This window comes from Oncorhynchus keta, chromosome 34 (assembly GCF_023373465.1).
Source record: "Oncorhynchus keta strain PuntledgeMale-10-30-2019 chromosome 34, Oket_V2, whole genome shotgun sequence".
In the NCBI taxonomy this organism is placed as follows: domain Eukaryota; kingdom Metazoa; phylum Chordata; class Actinopteri; order Salmoniformes; family Salmonidae; genus Oncorhynchus; species Oncorhynchus keta.
The window spans coordinates 63,041,362-63,063,936 of NC_068454.1; the positions used below are offsets into that span (position 1 = coordinate 63,041,362).

Here is a 22,575-nt window from a genome sequence, read left to right on the forward strand (position 1 = left end):
ATCCATTGTTTACTGTAATACACCATCCAGAAATTAAATAAAATATGTCCTAAAATAAATATTATAGGTAGTGTTATTCTAGTGTGCCTGTTTTGTGAGCTGCTGTTGTTTTGGCACCTTAAACTCAATGTTGTGTCGAGCTGTCAGTACATCTGCTGAACTGAGATTGAGTAGGAGAATTGATTGCCTGGCTAATTCCAGATCAGTGCACTGCGAGGTCACAGACATCATCCTCATTTACAGCGACTGGTTCTTTCTCAGCACAACAGGGCTAGACTACATGTCCCCAGGACATAGTCTAGTCAGACAGGCCTGCGCTACCAACCCAAGCATTTTGATAGTACTTCAGACTGACACAATATAGCCTTCAGCACACTGAGAAGAGCCTCACTTCACATTCTGTGTATGAGTAGCCAATGGTCATGGACTTTCTTGAGCTGAAGAAGAAGTGCCACAGCAATAACATGAGATAAATGGAGCAAAAAGTCCCCGGGGCCTCAGAGATGCCTCTCGATGATGTCATCAGTTGTGAGAAGGCGTTAATGATGTCAGGTTCATCCACTAGGCCATAACCCCGAACGTAGGGATGCCCTGAAACCCCATGCTCTCGCTCGCTCCTTCTCTTTCTCGCTCAGGCAGTGTGTGATGGTGCTGTTAAGAGAGACAGCCTGGTGGGTCTGAATGGGAAGGTGTTTGATTATGGGATGTATGTTGGGAATGGGGACTGTTTGTAGCCAAGACAATGATAAAGTGTTTAATCTCCACAGGAACAGTGAAGCACGCAGGCATGATAATAGCATTACAGCGAGGAGCATTCTCCAGAACCCCTCCGCCGCTCCTCACCTGATTTATATGTCCCTTCATCAGCATCGACTTCTCAGATTGGAAAATCTTTCATTTATTAAAGAGGTCGGCCATTTTGTGCGCCGGCTGCTAAAGATGCTCAGAACATACTGCTGTCACCAACCCGTCTTGCGTGTGCCCACTTTCTTTTTTTTTAAATGATATTTTCGGGTAATGTGATAAGGAAGGATCTGGTGGGTGATGGCAGCGTGATTGCAGATGGTATTTATCTTCCTTTCACAACTACTCTGTCTCTGTTACGCCCGAGTCCTTGACTAGGTGCTTTCAACACGTTTTCACACGTATCATTGTGTGCTTGTCCTGCATTATAAGTGCGCTATCTATGGTTCTGACGAACATGGTGCAGATCCTTCAAACAGAATAAAAGAAAGATATTCAATTGGCACGATGCGGCTGAGATAAGTCAAACCCCTCAATTTACTCATCTTCCTTCACTACCTCTAAAGTTCACTCGCAAATGAAACCTAACACCGTGACACTCCAAATTCACTTTTTTTATCAAGGGGGATCAAAAGTTCTGCAACATCGATAATTCATGTGTCTTCCAACTTTCAGAATTGGAACGCAGAGATTGAAGTGCAAACAGTGCACCCATGTAATTGGTGCCTGGGGGGTTCCATTTGCTGGAGAGCATAGAGAAAGATGGAGATCGAAGAGCTTTCTGTTAATAGAGATGTCGAACTCTCTCATTGTTCCCCACCTTAAATACAAAGACGGATACAATGGCGTCATGAGAGCATCATCACAGCAGTCCTCAGCTCAAGCACCATTAAGGACCGTAAAGAAAAGTTGCTCTCCACATGTTTTAAAACATTTTATTCACTTAATTAACCCCATTTCTATGGGGCTCAGTCTTAATACCTCTCCTTGTAAGGTCATGGTATAGAAAAGTAGAAAAACATTTAGCAGAGAACACTCCGTCTCCTTCATGAATTACTCCTTTCGTCATGTTAGAACATTTAGTTCTTAAACTTACTGTACAGTTCAAGGTTGGCCATAACAGTAAACTTTGTTTCTTCTGTTTTTCATCGCTCTGCAGTGAGCATAATTACTGTCCTTCAGAATCAGCCTGGCTCTGATGCGCTGATAGACAGGCTTTATGTTGGGTGCTCGCTTTCTGCATTGGCAGCAGAACGACGGCTTGCCAAGCCAGAGAGCCACCGCAGTGCCTAATCAGAGCCGTGTGATGAGGGGGATCAGCACCACACACACACCCTTGCTCGCTCTCACTCTCTCTCTCTCAACGAGCCCAAATCTAATCACAAGGAGCCAGACCAGCCGCTTAGCTCGCTCCCCACGCCCATTAGCTTGCACCGCCACCCAAGGGGCCCTGGCACCAGCAGGAAGACACATCTCCACCCCGCTGCTGCTCTGTTCTGTACCACCAAGGCTGAACTCAGGGGTCCTAAGTGATAGGAGGGTGCAGGGCTAGCCCCCCCTTGGTGGTAATAAAGAACCACTGGAGAACGCTGAGCGATCAGTAACCTGATGAGCACTGACAGCGCTGCTTATTCACCTCATCCTCTCCTCCCGTTCTACTCTCCCTCGCTTATATCGGTGTGGCGCGTTTCATCTTTCCCAGCAGGAGTGTGGTGAATATCATCATCATCATCTGGCTGCTCTCTCCTCTCCTCTACCCGCCTCCCCTCCCCTCCGGTCGGTCGGTCGGCAGTTCTGGTGAAATAATGATAGGCTCTGCTGGTACTACAGTCTACAAAGCGTAGTGGGAGGGAGCACTATCTCTGTTCCTATTATTGAGCTGTCAGAGGAGAGGACACTGCACGACAGCACCATTGAGTTTGCCATATTTGTATATTGCGCATAAAAGCGAAGCTTTGAATACTACTGACGTTGTCGTTGAAGATGTTTAGTGTGAATACCGTAGTTCTGTTTTTGACAGTTTCGCTATTGTTTAAACTTTAATCTAGCTCTATAAATGCTGTATCTTTTTTTGTTCTACCACCCGCATCAACACTGAAATATTAAAGCTGTTGACATACTGCATGTTATGATATAATTGTATGTCATACTGGTGAGCCTGTTATTTTTAAGCATGTACTGTGGGAGTTGCTTTGTGAAATCAAACTCTCAGAATTGTAAGCTTCTCAAAAGCTGTCACTCCTGTTTGCAATACACCTCTCTTCACCTTTTGACTTGTGCCAAACAACTGCCCTCTCCAGGTTTGAGAAAGTGCACTACTGCAATTGATAAAGAGCTTCACTGTCCTTCCCAATCTGACTCCACAATCCTTTCTCCACGGTGCTAGATAACCAAACACTTTCCCGCCCACCTTTTACAACACCCCTGAGGGGAATGGTCCTAAGACCGGCCCGAGTCACTCTATGCATGGGATGGCTCCTGCTGTGTGCTGTTGGGTCTGGAGGCTGCCGGTTTGGAGAACTGAAATACATATATAATAATAAACACACACACACACAATGACACCTCAACAAAAAACATAAACACAGACTCCTGTTCCCCCGCCTGGGTCTGCTGCAGCAGACTTTGAGGATTCAATTATGATGCCCTTGAGGGAATGACAGTGCTTGAGTTTCTGTCAATAGAGGTTCAGGTAGTGTTTCTCAATAACACTTTGAATTATTGATGATGGGGAGATTGAGAGGAGGAGGTAGATAACATTCCATTTTAGTTATGAGGTGGAGACGACGGGAGGAGGGTCGAGGAGGGAGCTTGAACGACATCTGCATATTCCTGCCAGTATGTCTGATGAGGTGACCCGGGGTTACACTCATCTGAAGATGTCACACTAGAAACAGTAGAAGAACATTGAGATGGATGGATACTGTGGATGGATGGATGGATGGATGGATACTGTGGATGAATGGATAGTGTAGATGGATGGATGGATACTGTAGATGGATGGATGGATACTGTAGATGGATGGATACTGTAGATGGATGGATACTGTAGATGGATGGATACTGTAGATGGATGGATACTGTGGCTGGATGGATGGATACTGCAGCTGGACGGATGGATACTGTAGATGGATGGATGGATACTGTAGCTGGATGGATGGATACTGTAGATGGATGGATACTGTAGATGGATGGATACTGTAGATGGATGGATACTGTAGCTGGGTGGATACTGTAGCTGGACGGATGGATACTGTAGCTGGACGGATGGATACTGTGGCTGGATGGATGGATACTGTAGCTGGATGGATGGATACTGTAGCTGGATGGATGGATGGATAATGTGGATGGATGGATACTGTAGCTGGATGGATTGATACTGTGGATGGATGGATGGATGGATGGATGGATGGATGGATGGATGGATACTGTAGATGAATGGATGCTATAGATGGATGGATACTGTGGATGGATGGATACTGGATGGATGGATACTGTGGATGGATGGATACTGTAGATGGATGGGTAATGTAGATGGATGGATACTGTAGATGGATGATGGATGGATACTGGATGGATGGATGGATACTGTAGATGGATGGATACTGTAGCTGGATTATGGATACTGGATGGATGGATGGATGGATACTGTAGATGGATGGATGAATACTGTGGATGGATGGATACTGTGGATGGATGTATACTGGATGGATGGATGGATGGATACTGTAGATGGATGGATACTGTAGATGGATGGATACTGTAGCTGGATGGATGGATACTGTAGATGGATGGATACTGGAGCTGGATGGATGGATACTGTGGATGGATGGATACTGTAGTTGGATGGATGGATACTGTGGATTGATGGTTGGATGGATAGCGTGGATGGATGGATACGATGGATACTGTAGATGGATGGATAATGTAGATGGATGGATAATGTAGATGGATGGGTACTGTAGCTGGATGGATGGATACTGTAGCTGGATGGATGGATACTGTAGATGGATGGATACTGGAGCTGGATGGATGGATACTGTGGATGGATGGATACTGTAGTTGGATGGATGGATACTGTGGATTGATGGTTGGATGGATAGCGTGGATGGATGGATACTATGGATGGATGGATGGATACTGTAGATGGATGGATAATGTAGATGGATGGATAAGGTAGATGGATGGGTACTGTAGCTGGATGGATGGATAAGGTAGATGGATGGGTACTGTAGCTGGATGGATGGATACTGTGGATGGATGGATACTGTAGATGGATGGATACTGTAGCTGGATGGATGGATACTGTAGATGGATGGATACTGGAGCTGGATGGATGGATACTGTAGTTGGATGGATGGATACTGTGGATTGATGGTTGGATGGATAGCGTGGATGGATGGATACTATGGATGGATGGATGGATACTATGGATGGATGGATACTATGGATGGATGGATACTATGGATGGATGGATACTGGATGGATGGATACTGTAGATGGATGGATACTGTAGCTGGATGGATGGATACTGGATGGATGGATACTGTAGCTGGATGGATGGATACTGTGGATGGATACTGTGGATGGATACTATGGATGGATGGATGCATACTGTAGATGGATGGATACTGTAGATGGATGGATAAGGTAGATGGATGGATACTGTAGCTGGATGGATGGATAAGGTAGATGGATGGGTACTGTAGCTGGATGGATGGATACTGTGGATGGATGGATACTATGGATGGATGGATACTGTAGATGGATGGATACTGTAGCTGGATGGATGGATGGATGGATACTGTAGATGGATGGATACTGTAGCTGGATGGATGGATACTGTAGATGGATGGATACTGGAGCTGGATGGATGGATACTGTGGATGGATGGATACTGTGGATGGATGGATACTGTGGATGGATGGATACTGTAGTTGGATGGATGGATACTGTGGATTGATGGTTGGATGGATAGCGTGGATGGATGGATACTATGGATGGATGGATGGATAATGTAGATGGATGGGTACTGTAGCTGGATGGATGGATACTATGGATGGATGGATACTATGGATGGATGGATACTATGGATGGATACTGTGGATGGATACTGGATGGATGGATACTGTAGATGGATGGATACTGTAGCTGGATGGATGGATACTGTAGATGGATGGATACTGTAGTTGGATGGATAGCGTGGATGGATGGATACTGTGGATGGATGCATGGATGGATGCATGCTGTGGATGGATGGATAATGTAGATGGATGGATGGATACTGTGGATGGATGGATGAATACTGTAGATGGATGGATGGATGGATACTGTAGTTGGGTGGGTGGATGGATACTGGATGGATGGATGGATGATGGATGGATACTGTAGATGGATGGATACTGTGACTGGATGGATGGATGGTTACTGTGGATGGATAGATACTGTGGATGGATGGATACTGTGGATGGATGGATGGATGGATGGATGGATACTATAGATGGATGCTATATAGACTCTGTCAATCACAACATTCTTATTGGCAGACTCAACAGCCTTGGTTTCTCAAATGATAGCTCCTCTTGGTTCACCAACTACTTCTCCGATAGAGTTCAGTATGTCAAATCGAATGGCCTGTTGTCCGGACCTCTGGCAGTCATGGGGGTGCCACAGGGATCAATACTCAGGCCGACTCTTTTCTCTGTATACATCAATGATGTCGCTCTCGCTGCTGGTGATTCTTTGATCCACCTCTATGCAGACGACACCATTCTGTATACTTCTGGCCCTTCCTTGGACACCGTGCTAACTAACCTCCAAATGAGCTTCAATGCCATACAACTCTCCAACTGCTCTTAAATGCAAGTAAAACTAAATGCATGCTCTTCAACCGATCGCTGCCTGCACCTGCCCGCCTGTCCAGCATAACTACTCTGGACGGTTCTGACTTAGAATATGTGGACAACTACAAATACCTCGGTGTCTGGTTAGACTGTAAACTCTCCTTCCAGACCCATATCAAACATCTCCAATCCAAAATTAAATCTAGAATCGGCATCCTATTTCGCAACAAAGCATCCTTCACTCATGCTGCCAAACATATCCTCGTAAAACTGACCATCCTACCGATCCTTGACTTCGGCGATGTAATTTACAAAATAACACTCTACTCAACAAATTGGATGTAGTCTATCACAGTGCCATCCGTTTTGTCACCAAAGCCCCATATACTACCCACCACTGTGACCTGTATAATCTCGTTGGCTGGCCCTCGATTCATACATTGCGCCAAACCCACTGGCTCCAGGTCATCTACAAGTCTCTGCTAGGTAAAGCCCAGCCTTATCTCAGCTCATTGGTCACCATAGCAGCACCCACCCGTAGCATGCGCTCCAGCAGGTATATCTCACTGGTCACCCCCAAAGCCAAAAATCTCTGAAGCTGGAGACTCTTACCACCCTCACTAGCTTTAAGCACCAGCTGTCAGAGCAGCTCACAGATCACTGCACCTGTACATAGCTCATCTGTAAATAGCCCATCCAATCTACCTCATCCCCATACTGTATTTATTTATACATTTATCTTGCTCCTTTGCACCCCAGTATCTCAACTTGCACATTCATCTTCTGCACATCCTAACATTCAAGTGTTTAATTGCTATATTGTAATTACTTTGCCACCATGGCCTATTTATTGCCTTACCTCTCTTGTCCTACCTCATTTGCACATGCTGTATATATATTTTTCTACTGTATTATTGACTTTATGTTTGTTTATTCCATGTGTAACTCTGTGTATGTGTCGAACTGCTTTTCTTTATCTTGGCCAGGTAGCAGTTGCAAATGAGAACTTGTTCTCAGCTAGCCTACCTGATTAAATAAAAATATATATTTTTTAAAATAGATACAGTTGAAGTCTGAAGTGTACATACACTTTATTTTAAGAATGTGAAATGTCAGAATGATAGTAGAGTAATTTATTTAATCACATTTCCAGTGGCTCAGAAGTTTATATACACTCAATTAGTATTTGGTAGCATTGCCTTTGAATTGTTTAACTTGGGTCAAACATTTCGGGTTGCCTTCCACAAGCTTCCCACAATAGGTTGGGTGAATTGTGGCCCATCCCTCCTGACAGAGCTGGTGTAACTGAGTCAGGTTTGTAGGCCTCCTTGCTCGCACATGCTTTTTCAGTTCTGCCCACAAATTTTCTATAGGATTGAGGTCAGGGCTTTGTGATGGCCACTCCAATACCTTGACCTTGTTGTCCTTAAGCCATTTTGCCACAACTTTGGAAGTGTGCTTGGGGTCAATGTCCATTTGGAAGACCCATTTGCGACCAAGCTTTAACTTCCTGACCAATGTTTTGACATGTTGCTTCAATATATACACATATTTTTCCTACCTCATGATGTCATCTATTTTCTGAAGTTCTTCGGCTTGCATGCATCCCCTTTTTTTCCAACCATAATGATGGTCATTATGGCCAAACAGTTCTATTTTTGTTTCATCAGACCAGAGGACATTTCTCCAAAAAGTATGATTCTTGTCCTCATGTACAATTGCAAACTGTAGTCTGGCTTTTTTATGGCAGTTTTGGAGCAGTGGCTTCTTCCTTGCTGAGCGGCCTTTCAGGTTATGTCGATATAGGACTCGTTTTACTGTGGATATAGATAGTTTAAAACCCGTTTCCTCCATCTTCACAAGGTTCATTGCTGTTGTTCTGGGATTAATTTGCACTTTTCGCACCAAAGTACATTCATCTCTAGGAGACAGAATGCCTCTCCTTCTGGAGCGGTATGACGGCTGCGTGGTCCCGTGGTGTTTATACTTGCGTACTATTATTTGTACAGTTGAACGTGGTACCTTCAGGCGTTGGAAATTGCTCCCAAGGATGAAACAGACTTGTGGAGGTCTACAATTATTTTTCTGTGGTCTTGGCTGACTTCTTTTGATTTTCCCATGCAAAGAGGTACTGAGTTTGAAGGTAGGCCTTTAAATACATTCACAGGTTCACCTCCAATTGACTCAAATGATGTCATTTAGCCTGTCAGAAGCTTCTAAAGCCATGACATAATTTTCTGGAATTTTCCAAGCTGTTTACTTGACGCTTACCCATCCCTTAAGCGGGATAATTGTCATCAGCAACCGCTGAATAGCATAGCGCCCCAGTCAAATAATATTACAAAAAATATTCATATTCATGAAATCACAAGTGCAATATTGTAAAACACAGCTTAGCCTTTTGTTAATCCACCTGTCATCTCAGATTTTGAAATTATGCTTTACAGCGAAAGCAATCCAAGCGTTTGTAAGTTTATCGATCGCATGACAAAACATTAAGTACACTTAGCATCAGGTAGCTTGGTCACGACAATCAGAAAAGCAATCAAATGAATCGTTTACCTTTGATCTTTGGTGTTTTCACTCACGAGACTCCCAGTTACACAACAAATGTTCCTTTTGTTCCATAAAGATTATTTTTATATCCAAAATACCTCCGATGGTTTGTCGCGTTATGTTCAGAAATCCACAGGAAAGAGCGGTCACGACAACGCAGACAAATTCCAAATAATATCCGTAATGTCCATAGAAACATGTCAAATGTTTTTTATAATCAATCAGGTTGTTTTTAAAATATATAATCAATAATATATCAACCGCAACTGTCTTGTTCAGTAGGAGAGGTAAAGGAATGGCTGTCCGAACTCTGTTGCGCGAGCAAAACTCGTGACCACCTGACGCGATGTTATCTTTCTGGCTAATTTTTCAAAATAAAAGCCTGAAACTATGTCTGAAGACTGACACCTTGAAGAAGCGATAGGAAAAGGAGTCTGGTTGATATCCCTTTAAATGGAGCAATGGGAGGCTATGGAACATGGAGTTTTCAAAATAGAAGCCACTTCCTGGTTTGATTTTTCTCAGGGTTTCACCTGCAATATCAGTTCTGTTATACTCACAGACAATATTTGGACAGTTTTGGAGCGTTTTCTATCCCAATCTGTCAATTATATGCATATTCTAGAATCTGGTCTTGAGAAATAGGCCGTTTACTTGAGGAACGTTATTTTTTTCCAAACATAAAAATAGTGCCCCCTAGCTTCAAGAGGTTAGGCACTGTCAACTTAGTGTATATAAACTTCTGACCAACTGGAATTGTGATACAGTGAATTATAAGTGAAATAATTTGTCTGTAAACAATTGTTGGAAAAATGACTTGTGTCATGCACAAAGTAGATTTCCTAACTGACTTGCCAAAAATATAGTTTGTTAACAAATAATATGTGGAATGGTTGAAAAACTATTTTTAATGACTCCAACCTAAGTGTTTGTAAACTTCCGACTTCAACTGTAGATGGATGGATAGAGAGAGCGGGATTTGCCTGTGAATTACAGGGCTTGTCTGAAGATAAAAATAAATAATGAAGACGAAGCAGACAAATGTAGAGGATAACATTAATGTGCGTCTGATCTCTCTCTCGCTGATAGCCTTTGGGGCTTTTTTCATCTCAAGTAGACACAAAGACGATGGATGACACTCTCAGCGGTTCTCCCGATCGATCAGACGACCGTCTCAGTGTCTGTGTCTCGCATAGATCCCTTTCTGAAGTCTGGCCAGCTCGCCCACTTTGGCGGGATGCCTTACAGGTTTAGGCCCAGACTGGTGGCAGAGGCACTTTTTTCAGAGATTGATACAAGTAAACAGAAAGTAATGGGTGCCAGTTCTTTTTCTATGCATCACTGCTGTTGTGTGTTTTGGTTGTCAACATCTCTCGGTCCTTGAACATTGATGCGATATTTCAACCTAATGTTTAGGGACTCCCTTTGTCCCATTTTTAGAGGGCCTTCAGCCCAGGGTTACTGAACATGTTTTCGCACTGACTTTCTACAGCATCACTTCTTCCTACAGTACAACTTTAGTTGATTCTCACTGTCAACTTGATTCAGCCCAACATCATTACTAGAGAGAGGAGCTGGTGGGGAAGAGTTGGAGGCTTGATGCGCTGCCCGTGGCTGACAAACAGGCTTTAATCTGTGGGGACCCTTCCATGTGGACGGCGTAGAGCACTCCTACGTAGGGTGACAATAGATGGCCCATCTCACAGGACGACCCGTCACTTTGTCTGAACCCTATGGGTGAGGAGGGCATCACAGCATCCCTTTGAGGCAAGTTGAGTGGCAGTGATGGCAGGGAGGGTCCTGACCACTGACAGACACATCTCACCCTGGATGCCATGGTGCCCCACATCTTCGCTCCCCTCCCCCAACCTCTTTCCTCCTGCCCATGCAACTGTTCAGATAAAGACTATAAGGAGAGATTCCACGACACTGCCCCCATCAGTTTGAAATGCAAATTCCAGAACTAAGGGACTATGGGGGCCAAAGGAAAGCAGCCAGCGGTCACTCCCTCTTGACCCGGCATGCAAATAGAGCTTTCTAAGACCCCCCTTGAGCCGCTCTCATGTTGCTACTACAGGGCCTCTGAAATTCCCCATCAACTTCAACTGACATGTTGTTATTCAACAGCAAGTTTAAGTTTCTGTCCCTCATCTAGATCAAGTGTTGACTTCATTCACAGAACTTGGTCTGTCAAACCCTGCCAATATTGCAACTCTGACCCTGACATCCAAAATTGTTGCACTCCTGCCCCAACTGAAAGTAGAATTTAGAAGTAACTGATAAAGAAATGTTTAAAACTACTGTGAAAGTAGTTACACCAGCAGAGGCTATAAACGGCCTGAAGCCTGCTGGCCTTGCTAGATGTGGTTGAACTCGTAGAGGTGCTTTCAAAGTCTCCAGGCTTAAACTAAGTTAATTTACGAGCAACAGTAGGATGAACTCCTAGCACCACCAATAGTAGTCGTCTGAAAGGCACCCGGAAGAAATCTCCTCCGTATCCTGCGGGGTCTGTTCCCCAATTATTGCCCAATGCTCCTTGATCCCAATTCCAATTTGCCTCATCGGCGTCTGTGGGGTTAGCCATTGGAAATCTAATTAGCGAAGTTCCTCTGTCTGAGGGGGTCATGTAGATAGTTGAAAGGGCCCCGGGAAGTTGAGGGTCTTGTTGAGAAGTAGCATGTAACACAAAATCTACCGAAGGCAGAGAGTTGAGAATTCAGAGTGATAAGATGTGAAACCATATGTGACTCATCAGCTGCATACAATGCTGCCACACTGTGAGTACTCTGTAGGAGAGTGGATGTCTCGGGGTAAGAGGAGAGTTGTGTGTGAGACTAGAAAACGGTCTCTGTGCAGCAGCTAATCGTCAGCCTTGTGATGGTGCATCATGGGACAGTGTTCAGATATCGACAGTCAGATGAACTCTCTGAGAGTAGGGTAAGGACAATGTTGCCCATTCTTAACAACGGAATCTTTTGTAGCGCAAGGTCACTCACAAGATGCATGTCTTGGATGAGTTTTCTTCCAATGAAGTTGTTTTTGCACAGCAGAAAATGTATAAGGTGTTGGTCAAACTTGTTTGTCGGAATGAAAAGAAAACTGAGTGCCAATTCCTGAGGTAACCTCAGTCTTGAATAAACAATGTGCTTCCTCAGCTATGAGTTGTGAAGATCATTGGATCACTGAAAGTAAACAGACCAGAGAAAAGTCACGACAGTCAGGGGATGCATGGTCAGAGAGCTTAACAGGCATTGCAGCGTTCCCTTTCCCAAATGAGACACACATCCACAAAGGGCTACACACTCCGACCACACACACATTCTGCGGCAGATCATTTGGCCCCCTGTCCCTGCTCATCGCCATGGTGATGTGAGAGTCCCCAGCAGAGCCCCGGGTGGGTAATGGTCCATGGCCAGAGACTTGCACCCTCATTATGTAGGCCCATGTATACTGGGGGTGGACTCATTCAATTCCTACTTCTCTGGGGCCCTATGGCATCCCAAGGCACAGAGGTGGGAGATGAGAGGTGTTGGCTAGCTATTGCCCTGTTATCCAGAACAATGAAGGGATTAGCGGTGTTCAGTTTGTGAGGTCACAGCATATCAGAGGGGGTGGGTCTGCATTGGGATAATGCGCCTCGATTTTGTTTGAATGACAGGTGTTGGCAGAAAATAAACGTCCCTGGAGTAGACAGGTGCATAAAGCGGTTGATTTGAGGATTCAATTTACATTTAATATCTAATTGCATCTTTTTATGGAACAGTGGTCCCTGGCCAAACTGAAGCTGGGTCATAAAGATTGACTTGTTTATGTATGAATTAAAATGGATCCTTTTTAAAGATGACACCGTGGCCTCATCCACCACTCATAAAGGCTCCCATTTTCTCATCATGAAGTTTCCTTTTCGCACAGTGCTGTGAAAAACCCTCAAACCACCAGACTGAAGACATCTCATCAAACCACAGAACCAGCACTGGTCTAATCCAAATGAATGTCAGATAATCAATGTGCGGCCCCAGCGGCCCTCAATTCCTTGCCCTACAAAGAGGCCCAACTGCCAGTATCTCCCAGATGGCTTGACAAGTCCAGTTCATTAAAAACAAAACGATCCCACACCTACCATCCAAAACAGAACACAGAGAGAGTGTGGGTCGCAGTGGCTTATTTCCCATCGACAGCTGTCAGCTCATCAGCCTGCCTCCCCATTCACTCTGTAAAAGGCAATTGATTAGAGAAAGAAAAAGGAGAGCAACACATTCCTGAAGGGTGCTCCATGGTTTACATGTTTATGGGGAGGGTGCGGTGGGTTTGTGAACTGGCATGTTTTGGCGGGCGGCATTCGGTGTGGCGGTAGCAGCTGGATCCTGGTATCGGGTTTTAGATCAAGAAATATCCCATTGAGAAGAAGCTGAAGAATTTACGGGTTGAGGCGATAAACCACATGAACACATTAGGTGCTCCACATGCAGGGCAATTTGAAGGCAGTCCCCAAATATATTTGTAAAACCACATCTTAAAACACTGTTAAATGAAGCCATTGGCTTTATGGGGATTGAGCATAGTGAGCCTCTGAGTCTCTGTCCCTTTTGCAACTTCCAAAGATGTTGACTTTGTCACTGTCGACCGTCTATGCATGTCTTATAAAGAGGTGGAAGTCGGCCCCTGCTCTCGCAGTGATGCTTAGCATCACATCTGTCACTCACTCAGCATGAAAGACTGGACGTGCCTCACATACAGTACGTTTCAAGTCTACATGATAGGGTTCTTTCTACCATGTCACTGTCATCAAGCCCTAGATAAAGGCTCCTTGCCAAATCCTCACCACCAGCACCCGTCTGGAAGTGAACCCCAGAACAACAGTGTATGCAGCAGATCAAAGGGACTTATGCTGGTTTATATTACATTACTGTAGCTAGGACTGAATTGGATTACGTTGGGCATTTCGTAATAGCATTTTCCACTTCCACAAGCTCCACATCCATCCCCAGCTGTGAGGCTCGTCAACATGTGGAGAACTTCACAAACAGAAAACGGCAACTCTTCAGGGTGCTGCTGATAAACACGCCAAGAAGCTCATCCACTCAGTGCCTTTGTGTGGAAGTCTGTGGAAGGTCAAGAAGCCTCAGAGGGTCTGTAGGGTCAGTGCATTTGTTGGACTGTCTTGCCTAAGCTCCTGCAGGCACTGTGCTTGTCTTGTTGTGAGTCATATTTGCATTTTCCTGGCTTTATAGCCATTGGATAAATGTCGATTTGTCGATATTTGATCTCTGCCCAGTCTCCATAACCTTTGATTTTCGCACTCTACATGTTTATGATCGTCGGTCTAGTCTATGCATATTCATGAGAGCAGAGAGACAGTTGTGCAAATAATTTCATAGTTTTATGGAGTTTATTTAGCATGGTTTTTAGCTGCAACTTTACCAAGTGTTTTTTTTATGTTTCAAGATCCCTCAAGCATTTGCATAAGCAGTATAAATGTGAGCCTACTCTTTAACTTGAGGGCATTGCTCAACCATCAGAGCATGTACTAAGATCTTAGATCTTCAATGATAGATTCAGGTTAGATGGGGTGACAGTGGTGTTAGGGGGACATGCTGTTTGGCCTGCTCAGACAGGAAGCCACAGCATCATATCCTGTTTGCTCAAGCCTCCTCTGAGAAGCCTAAAAGCCTGTGAGTTAATCCATTGGGAGTAATGTCCTCATATATCGCCCAGGCAGGACAGGCAGGAGGCGGTAATTCATGAAGTAAACAGGAGCAGACACCACCTCCCCTCGATTTATAACACCGTGATCATCGCTTGACCTCATCGCTAAATGCAACCGTCTCCTCTGAATCAGAATGAGGCAGCCCGTTATCAATATTGATGGGGTTCATATCTCTGTTGACTTTGTTTTCGGCTCCCCATTTAAAAGTTGTGTGGCAGGATCTCATTGGTGCAGTACATCAATCTGGGCTGTGCTGAGTTGAAACCCTTAGAGGACACGCTGCCCTTATTAAGTTGGTGCCAAAACACAGGTCACAGCATTCTGGAGATTTAGTTGAACAAATCCCTGCGCAATCTGCATCCATCTGTCCCGGTCTCATCTCAGAAATCAAGCAGATGTGGAAATTAGCATTTCGAGACAATTCAGGTCTGACTCATAGCTTACCTGAGTGATTAATAATGCAGAGAGCAAACTTTGCTCAAACTTGAATCTTCTGACCTTCTTACAGAAGCCGCTTGTTTTTCCCATCTAGTCAAACAATTTATAGTTTGTTTTGTATATTAGGTGAAAGTGGGTACCTGTCGCCTCCCCTTGGGCCTGGTGTCTTGGTGCAGACAGAGGGAGTCGCGTTCCCCTGTGGGGGCGGTGGTTAATTGTGTGAAGTCACCTGTGAAAGACTGAAGGCTGGGAGTAAATGAGCCAGGTGTCCCAGTCAGGGGCCCTTGTGGCCTCACCTCTCTCTCCATTCCTCTCTCTCTCTCTCTCTCTCTCTGTCTCTCTCTGTCTCTCTCTGTCTCTCTGTGTGTGTTCACACTGTCATCACAGTTCAGCTAATACTCAATCACAATGCCGCACTGGCAATGAGCATCGCATGCTAATGAGAGCTTAGCATCCAAACTCAGAAAGTTCCAACAGCTACTGTAGAACTTGATGGCAGAATTATAGTGATCATTATGAAGCCGATGCTGCTGTTGTAGTTATTCACATTAGCCTGTGACCGTTTTAACAGATATGGGTACAGCTAACTTTGGTTGTAGCTAGGTTAACCTGTTCTCACTCTCTCTCCTCTTCTAGGTGGTGGTGTGCCCGCTGTTGGCCATGCTGTTCTGGTGAGGTGTGGTGAACCCCTGTCAAAATGAGGCTGGTGCCCGGGTCGCCTCGGCCCCTCCCCCTTCTGGCGGTGGGCCTGGCTCTAGCCCTCACAGCCCTCTTACCTCACCTGGCCATGGGAGTCACACCCTTCCCCCAGGACCTGGAGCCAATCAGCATTGTGGGGAGAGAACGTGAGTGCAAGCCCGTCATGATGCAATGTTGCTCCTTAGTTCAGAGGGGCATGAAGTTCTGATGTACCGTTAAAGGACAGCATCTTGTCAGTTGTATGTACACATATTTTGTCAGTCGTCTTACAGATCTATGTCAGTACAGGGCTGCCCAACCCTCTTCCTGGAGATCTACCGTCCTGTGGGTTTTCAATCCAACCCTAATTTAACACACCTGATTCTACGAATTAGCTGCTCAACAAGATCTTAACTGGCTGAATCAGATATGCTAAATTAGGGTTGGACTGAACTTACAGGACAGTAGATCTCCAGGAAGAGGGTTGGGCAGCCCTGTTCAAATACATAATTACGACTATCGAAATAAAATAGCTATACATTTTAGCTATATGACATAATACAAAATCTGATTGGCCCACACGTACAGCCCATCAGTGGCACCTAATCAGTAGGAGGTGTGGTAAGGAGGTCCTGGCGTTGGCAGTCGCCAGCCTCATCCTTTATTTAAGAGTTGACAGAGACTAAGGCCTGGCGCTTTAATTGATCTATCTGGAGGAGTGGAACATTAGCATAAATAGCCACGCTAATAGATCTATATGTGGAGCCCATCTCAGGTGTAATGAGGGCCATTTGTCAGCAGGTCTGAAGGTGTCTGGGCGTCAGAACCCCTCACAACTCCCCAGGATGTCCATTATGTATGGTAATACATCCAGCGCCCAGCTCCACCGCCGAAATCATCTCCCTCACAGAGGCTAATTGGAGGAACTGGGTTAGAGGTTTCCATGGCGACGTGGCGCCCAAAACTTTAAAGGAAGTGAAAGTGCTGAGGAGTAATTAAAGGGACGAGAGGTCGCCGAGGTGGAGTTATCCCTCTCCCTTTCTGCCCCACAGCGAATCACTGCTCTGCTTGACCCAATCACCCCCGAGTTGAAATCTTTAAACAGTCGAGTCAGACTTGCTTGGTTGGGGGAAAGATGCTTGCCCCGAGGAGATTGTAATTTCAGATTGTGAGGTCTGCTAATTCAGCTACAAAAGCCAAGTTGGACAGGAAAGCCTAAGCCAGGGGTGTCGAACTCATTTTCACCAGGGGTCGTACCCCCTACGACCCATGGGCCATATGTTTGATACCCCTGGCCTGAACAGTTAATGCAGCACTATGGGAGAGAAGATGGTCACAGGCCAGCCTCGACGGATTGATTTTGATTTAACTAGGCAACTCTGTTAAGAACCATTTCTGATTTGCAATGACGGCCTACCAAAAGGCATTAGGCCTCCAGCGGGGACGGGGGCTGGGATTTAAAAAATAATAATAAATATATGACCAAACACACATCACGACAAGAGAGACAACACTACATAGAGACAACACTACATAAAGAGAGGCAACACTACATAGAGACCGAAGACAACATAACATGGTAGCAACACAACATGACAACAACATGGTAGCAACACAACATGGTAGCAGCACAAAACATGGTACAAACATTATTGGGCACAGACAACAGCGCAAAGGGCAAGAAGGTAGAGACAACAATACATCACACAAAGCAGCCACAACTGTCAGTAAGAGTGTCCATGATTGAGTCTTTGAATGAAGAGATTGAGATTAAACTGGCCAGTTTGAGTCTTTTTTTGCAGCTCGTTCTAGTTGCTATCTGCAGCGAACTGAAAAGATGCGACACAGGGATGTGTGTGCTTTGGGGACCTTTAACAGAATGTGACTGGCAGAACGGGTGTTGTATGTGGAGGATGAGGGCTGCGGTAGATATCTTAGATAGGGGGGAGTGAGGCCTAAAAGGGTTTTATAAATAAGCATCAACCAGTGGGTCTTGCGACGGGTAATACAGAGATGACCAGATTATAGAGGAGTATAGAGTGCAGCGATGTGTCCTATAAGGAGCATTGGTGGCAAATCTGATGGCCGAATGGTAAAGGACATCTAGCCGCTCGAGAGCACCCTTACCTGCCGATCTATAAATTACGTCTCTTTAATTTAGAATGGGTAGGATGGTCATCTGAATCAGTTAGTTTGGCAGCTGGGGTGAGAGAGGAGCAATTACGATAGAGGAAACCAAGTCTAGATTTAACTTTAGCCTGTAGATTTGATATGTGCTGAAAGAAGGACAGTGTACCGTCTAGCCATACTCCCAAGTACTTGTATGAGGTGACTACCTCAAGCTCTAAACCCCCAGAGGTAGTAATCACACTTGTGGGGAGAGGAACATTCTTCTTCCAAACCACATGACCTTTGTTTTGGTGGTGTTCAGAACAAGGTTAAGGGCAAAGAAATCTTGTTGAACACCAAGAAAACTTTGTTGTAGAGCATTTAACACAACATCCGGGGAGGGGCCAGCTGAGTTAAAACTGTCTCATCTGCATACAAGTGGATGAGAGCACTTCCTACTGCCTGAGCTATCTTGTTGATGTAAATTGAGAAGAGCGTGGGGCCTAGGATCGAGCCTTGGGGTACTCCCTTGGTGACAGGCAGTGGCTGAGACAGCAGGTGTCCTGACTTCATACACCGCACTCTTTGAGAGAGGTAGTTAGCAAACCAGGCCAAAGACCCCTCAGACACACCAGATCTCCTTAGCCGACAGGTATGGAATGGTCTACTGTATCAAAAGCTTCAGCCAAGTCAATAAAATTAGCAGCACAACATTGCTTAAAATCAAGGGCAATGGTGACATCATTGAGGACCTTTAAGATTGCAGTGACACATCCATAACCTGAGTGGAAACCAGATTGCATACCAGAGAGAATACTATAGACATCAAGAAAGCCAGTTGATTATTAACATTTTTTCCCAACACTTTTCATAAACAAGGAAAAATAGAAAGAGGCCTACAACAGTTAGGATCAGCTTTATCTCCCCCTTTATATAAAGGACAAACTGTGGCTGCCTTCCAAGCAATGGGAACCTCCCCAGAGAGGAGAGACAGGTTAAAAAGGTCAGAGATAGGCTTGGCAATGATAGGGGCAGCAACCTTAAAGAAGAAAGGGTCTAAACCATCTGACCCAGATGTTTTTTTTTAGATTAAGTTTCAGGAGCTCCTTTAGCACCTTTAGCACCTAGTGACCACATGCAGGGAGAAACTTTGTAGCGGGGCAGGGGAAAAAGAGGGAGGAGCATCGGGGGTAGTCGCATTAGAAGGGAGATGAGGAAATTTTGGATGGGCAAGGAGGCATGGCTGAGTCAAATAGGAATCCTGACTTAATGAAGTGGTGATTAAAGAACTCAGCCATGTGCTTCTTGTTAGTAACAACCACATCTACATTAAGGGACATGGGCAGCTGTGAGGAGGGGTGTTAATTCTCCACGTCTTTAACCGTTTTCCTGAACTTCTTGGGGTTAGACCCACAAAGAGAACTGCTCCTTAAAGTAACTAACTTTGGACTTCCAGATAGCCTGGAGCCAGTCAGCGTGAGTATGTATGTGCCAAGCCTTTCGCCAAATGTAATTCTTGAGATGGAGTAATTCTGCAAGATGACAGTCGAACCAGGGGCTGAACCTGTTTTTAATTTTAATTTCCTTTATGGGGGCGTGTTTGTGGAACCCCTCGCCAACAGCCAATGAAATTGCAGGGCGACAAATACGAAACAACATAAATCTCATAAATCAAATTTCTCAAACATACAAGTATTAGGCAACATTTTAAAGATACAATTCCTGTTAATCCAGCCACAGTGTCTGATTTAAAAAATGCTTTACAACCAAAGCTCCACAAACGATTATGTTAGATCACCACCAAGCCACAGAATAAACACAGCCATTTTTCCAGCCAAAGAGAGTCACAAAAAGCACAAATAGAGAGATAAAATGAATCACTAACCTTTGATGATCTTCATCAGATGACATTCATAGGACTGTATTGTTACACAATACATGTATGTTTTGTTCGGTAAAGTGCATATTTATATTTAAAAAACTCATTTTACATTGGCGTGTTACGTTCAGTAGTTCTAAAACATGCGATGATTTAGCTTAGAGCCCCATCAAATGACAGAAATACTCATAATAAACATTGATAAAGATATGACTATTATACATGGAATTAGAGATAGACTTCTCCTTAATGCAACCGCTGTGTCAGATTTCAAAAACACTTTACGTAAATAGCAAACCATGCAATAATCTGAGAATAACGTTCAGACAACAAAGAAGCCAAAGCGATATACGCCATATTGGGTAGACAACATTAGTCAAAAATTGCATTAGAAATATTCACTTACCTTTGATGCACTCCCAGGTCCACAATAAATGCTTGATTTGTTCGATAATGTCCATCATTTATGTCCAAATAGATATTTTTGTGTTTGGTAAACAAATCCAAATGTAGGTCCAGCAGAACGTCGGACGAAAAGTTCAAAAAGTTATATAACAGTCCGTAGAAACATGTCAAACTAATGGGGCGGCAGGGTAGCCTAGTGGTTAGAGCGTTGGACTAGTAACCGGAAGGTTGCAAGTTCAAACCCCCGAGCTGACAAGGTACAAATCTGTCCTTCTGCCCCTGAACAGGCAGTTAACCAACCTAGGCCGTCATTGAAAATAAGAATTTGTTCTTAACTGACTTGCCTGGTTAAATAAAGGTAAAAAAAAAAAATCTTTAGGATGTTTTCAAAATAAATGTTCAATAATGTTCCAACCGGAGAATTCCTATGTCTGAAGAAAAGCTAACTCTCTCGTGACCACGCGTCATGAGACCAAGGCACTCTGCCAGACCACTGACTCAAACAGGTCTCATGAGCCCCTCCTTTATAGTAGCATCCTCAAACAAGTTTCTAAAGAAGATTGACATCTAGTGGAAGCCTGAGGAAGTGAAAAATGGCCCCATAGATAGTGTGTATTCGATAGGCCAAGCTTTGAAAACCTACAAGCCTCAGATTTCCCACTTCCTGGTTGGATTTTTCTCAGGTTTTCGCCTGCCATATGAGTTCTGTTATACTCAGACATCATTCAAACAGTTTTAGAAACGTCAGTGTTTTCTATCCAATACTACTAATAATATAGCGGGCAGTTTACTTTGGGCACCTTTTTCATCCAAGCTACTCAATACGGCCCCCCTGTCACCAAGAAGTTAACAATACCACTGAAAATATTTAAAAAAAGGTCCAAGCATCTTCGACAGAGGGGATCAAGCTGATTCTATACCATTTTACAGAGGCCAGTTCATGAAGGAAGTCTTGCTCATTAAAGTTTTTCAGCAAGCGTCTATGACAAATCAGGACAGGTTGTTTCTCTGAGCAGTCATTACGAACGCAGGCTGTAAAACAGTGATCACTAAGGTCAATACAGAAGACACCAGACTGATACCGATCAGGATTATTTGTGGGGATAACATCGAGGAGAGTATAATTTTTTGGGGTGTTTGGTAATAATCTGAGGAAGATAACGTGATTCCCATTGCTTTAGGACTTGGTCAGGTGGTTTAAGCATGTCCCAGTTGTTACAGTGTTTTTGTTTTGTATAGCTCTTGTGATAAACTTAGGGTCTAGAGATGCTTCCCGCTCCCCCCTCTTAATTTACAGTTAAGTGTATTATCTCTAGCAGCACAGAATAGAGTCATGGGATAGCCCACAATAACAACCACCTGACAGTTAGAACAAATTGCAATCTGGGCATCTGCAGCAAATGTGGGTCAAAGGAAAAACATACAAAATAGAAACTGAGAAAGCATACTGCAATCAGAGGGTTATATCAAGTCAACAACCTATTTTCTCTCTCTCTCTCTCTCTCTTGTACTTTTTCAAACAATCTTTATTTTTGTGCTTGAATACACCTTATTTTCAGATTCACACCCTTGATTTCTTTAGTGCTTGGTTTGTCGTTATGGATATTTTTTGTCCCGGATTAACACTGTCACTGAACTGAGCTTGCTACCCTTTCCCCCTCCCCATGCAGACTCCTACCTGTACCCAAGCTTCCATGGCCTCATGTCGGACAACGATACAGTACGACTGGGCCTGGACTTCCAGAGGATGCTCCGGATCAACCACATGCTCTACATCGCAGCCAGGTCAGTCAACACGCCTCTCAGTATTGTTCACTCATCTTCAATGCACTGGACTGCCTTACATTAACCCTGTATTGACTACTCTTCATTGAATCCCTTTGTAGTATTTCTGTCATTGTATCAGTCAACCATATTGGATAGCTCCCGTTACGTTCATATTGTCATACTGTAGGTTTATTATGTTAAAGGTACCTCAGGCTCAGCAAGAAGCCCTTCTACATCAATAAGCCTGTTAAAGAACTGTGTAACTGACCCTAATCAATCGAATTTAGGCTGCGAACAGGCAGCTTGGGTGTGGTGTGGTTAGATTGGGTTTCAGGGCAGAGAGGAGACATCTTCAAATGTTTTCTGACCTTTGACCTTTTACAGAGATCATGTGTTTGCTATCAGTCTCAGCGCCTCCTCTGAGCAGATCCTCCCACAACAGGTAAGCCT

At 44.3% G+C, this 22,575-nt stretch overlaps 1 protein-coding gene across 9 annotated transcripts in view; it reads left to right on the forward strand.

Annotated features, from left to right (window-relative positions):
* Nucleotides 1-22,575, forward strand: part of LOC118367503 (semaphorin-6D-like) — a 166,555-nt gene that overhangs the window by 103,195 nt on the left and 40,785 nt on the right. For all 9 annotated transcript variants that reach the window (XM_035751040.2, XM_035751041.2, XM_035751033.2 and 6 more), the window contains 3 exons: nt 15,924-16,132; nt 22,029-22,143; nt 22,510-22,567. In XM_035751040.2, the coding sequence (XP_035606933.1) occupies nt 15,985-16,132; nt 22,029-22,143; nt 22,510-22,567 (321 nt within the window). In that variant the 5' untranslated portion in view covers nt 15,924-15,984. The remainder of the gene's footprint in view (nt 1-15,923; nt 16,133-22,028; nt 22,144-22,509; nt 22,568-22,575) is intronic.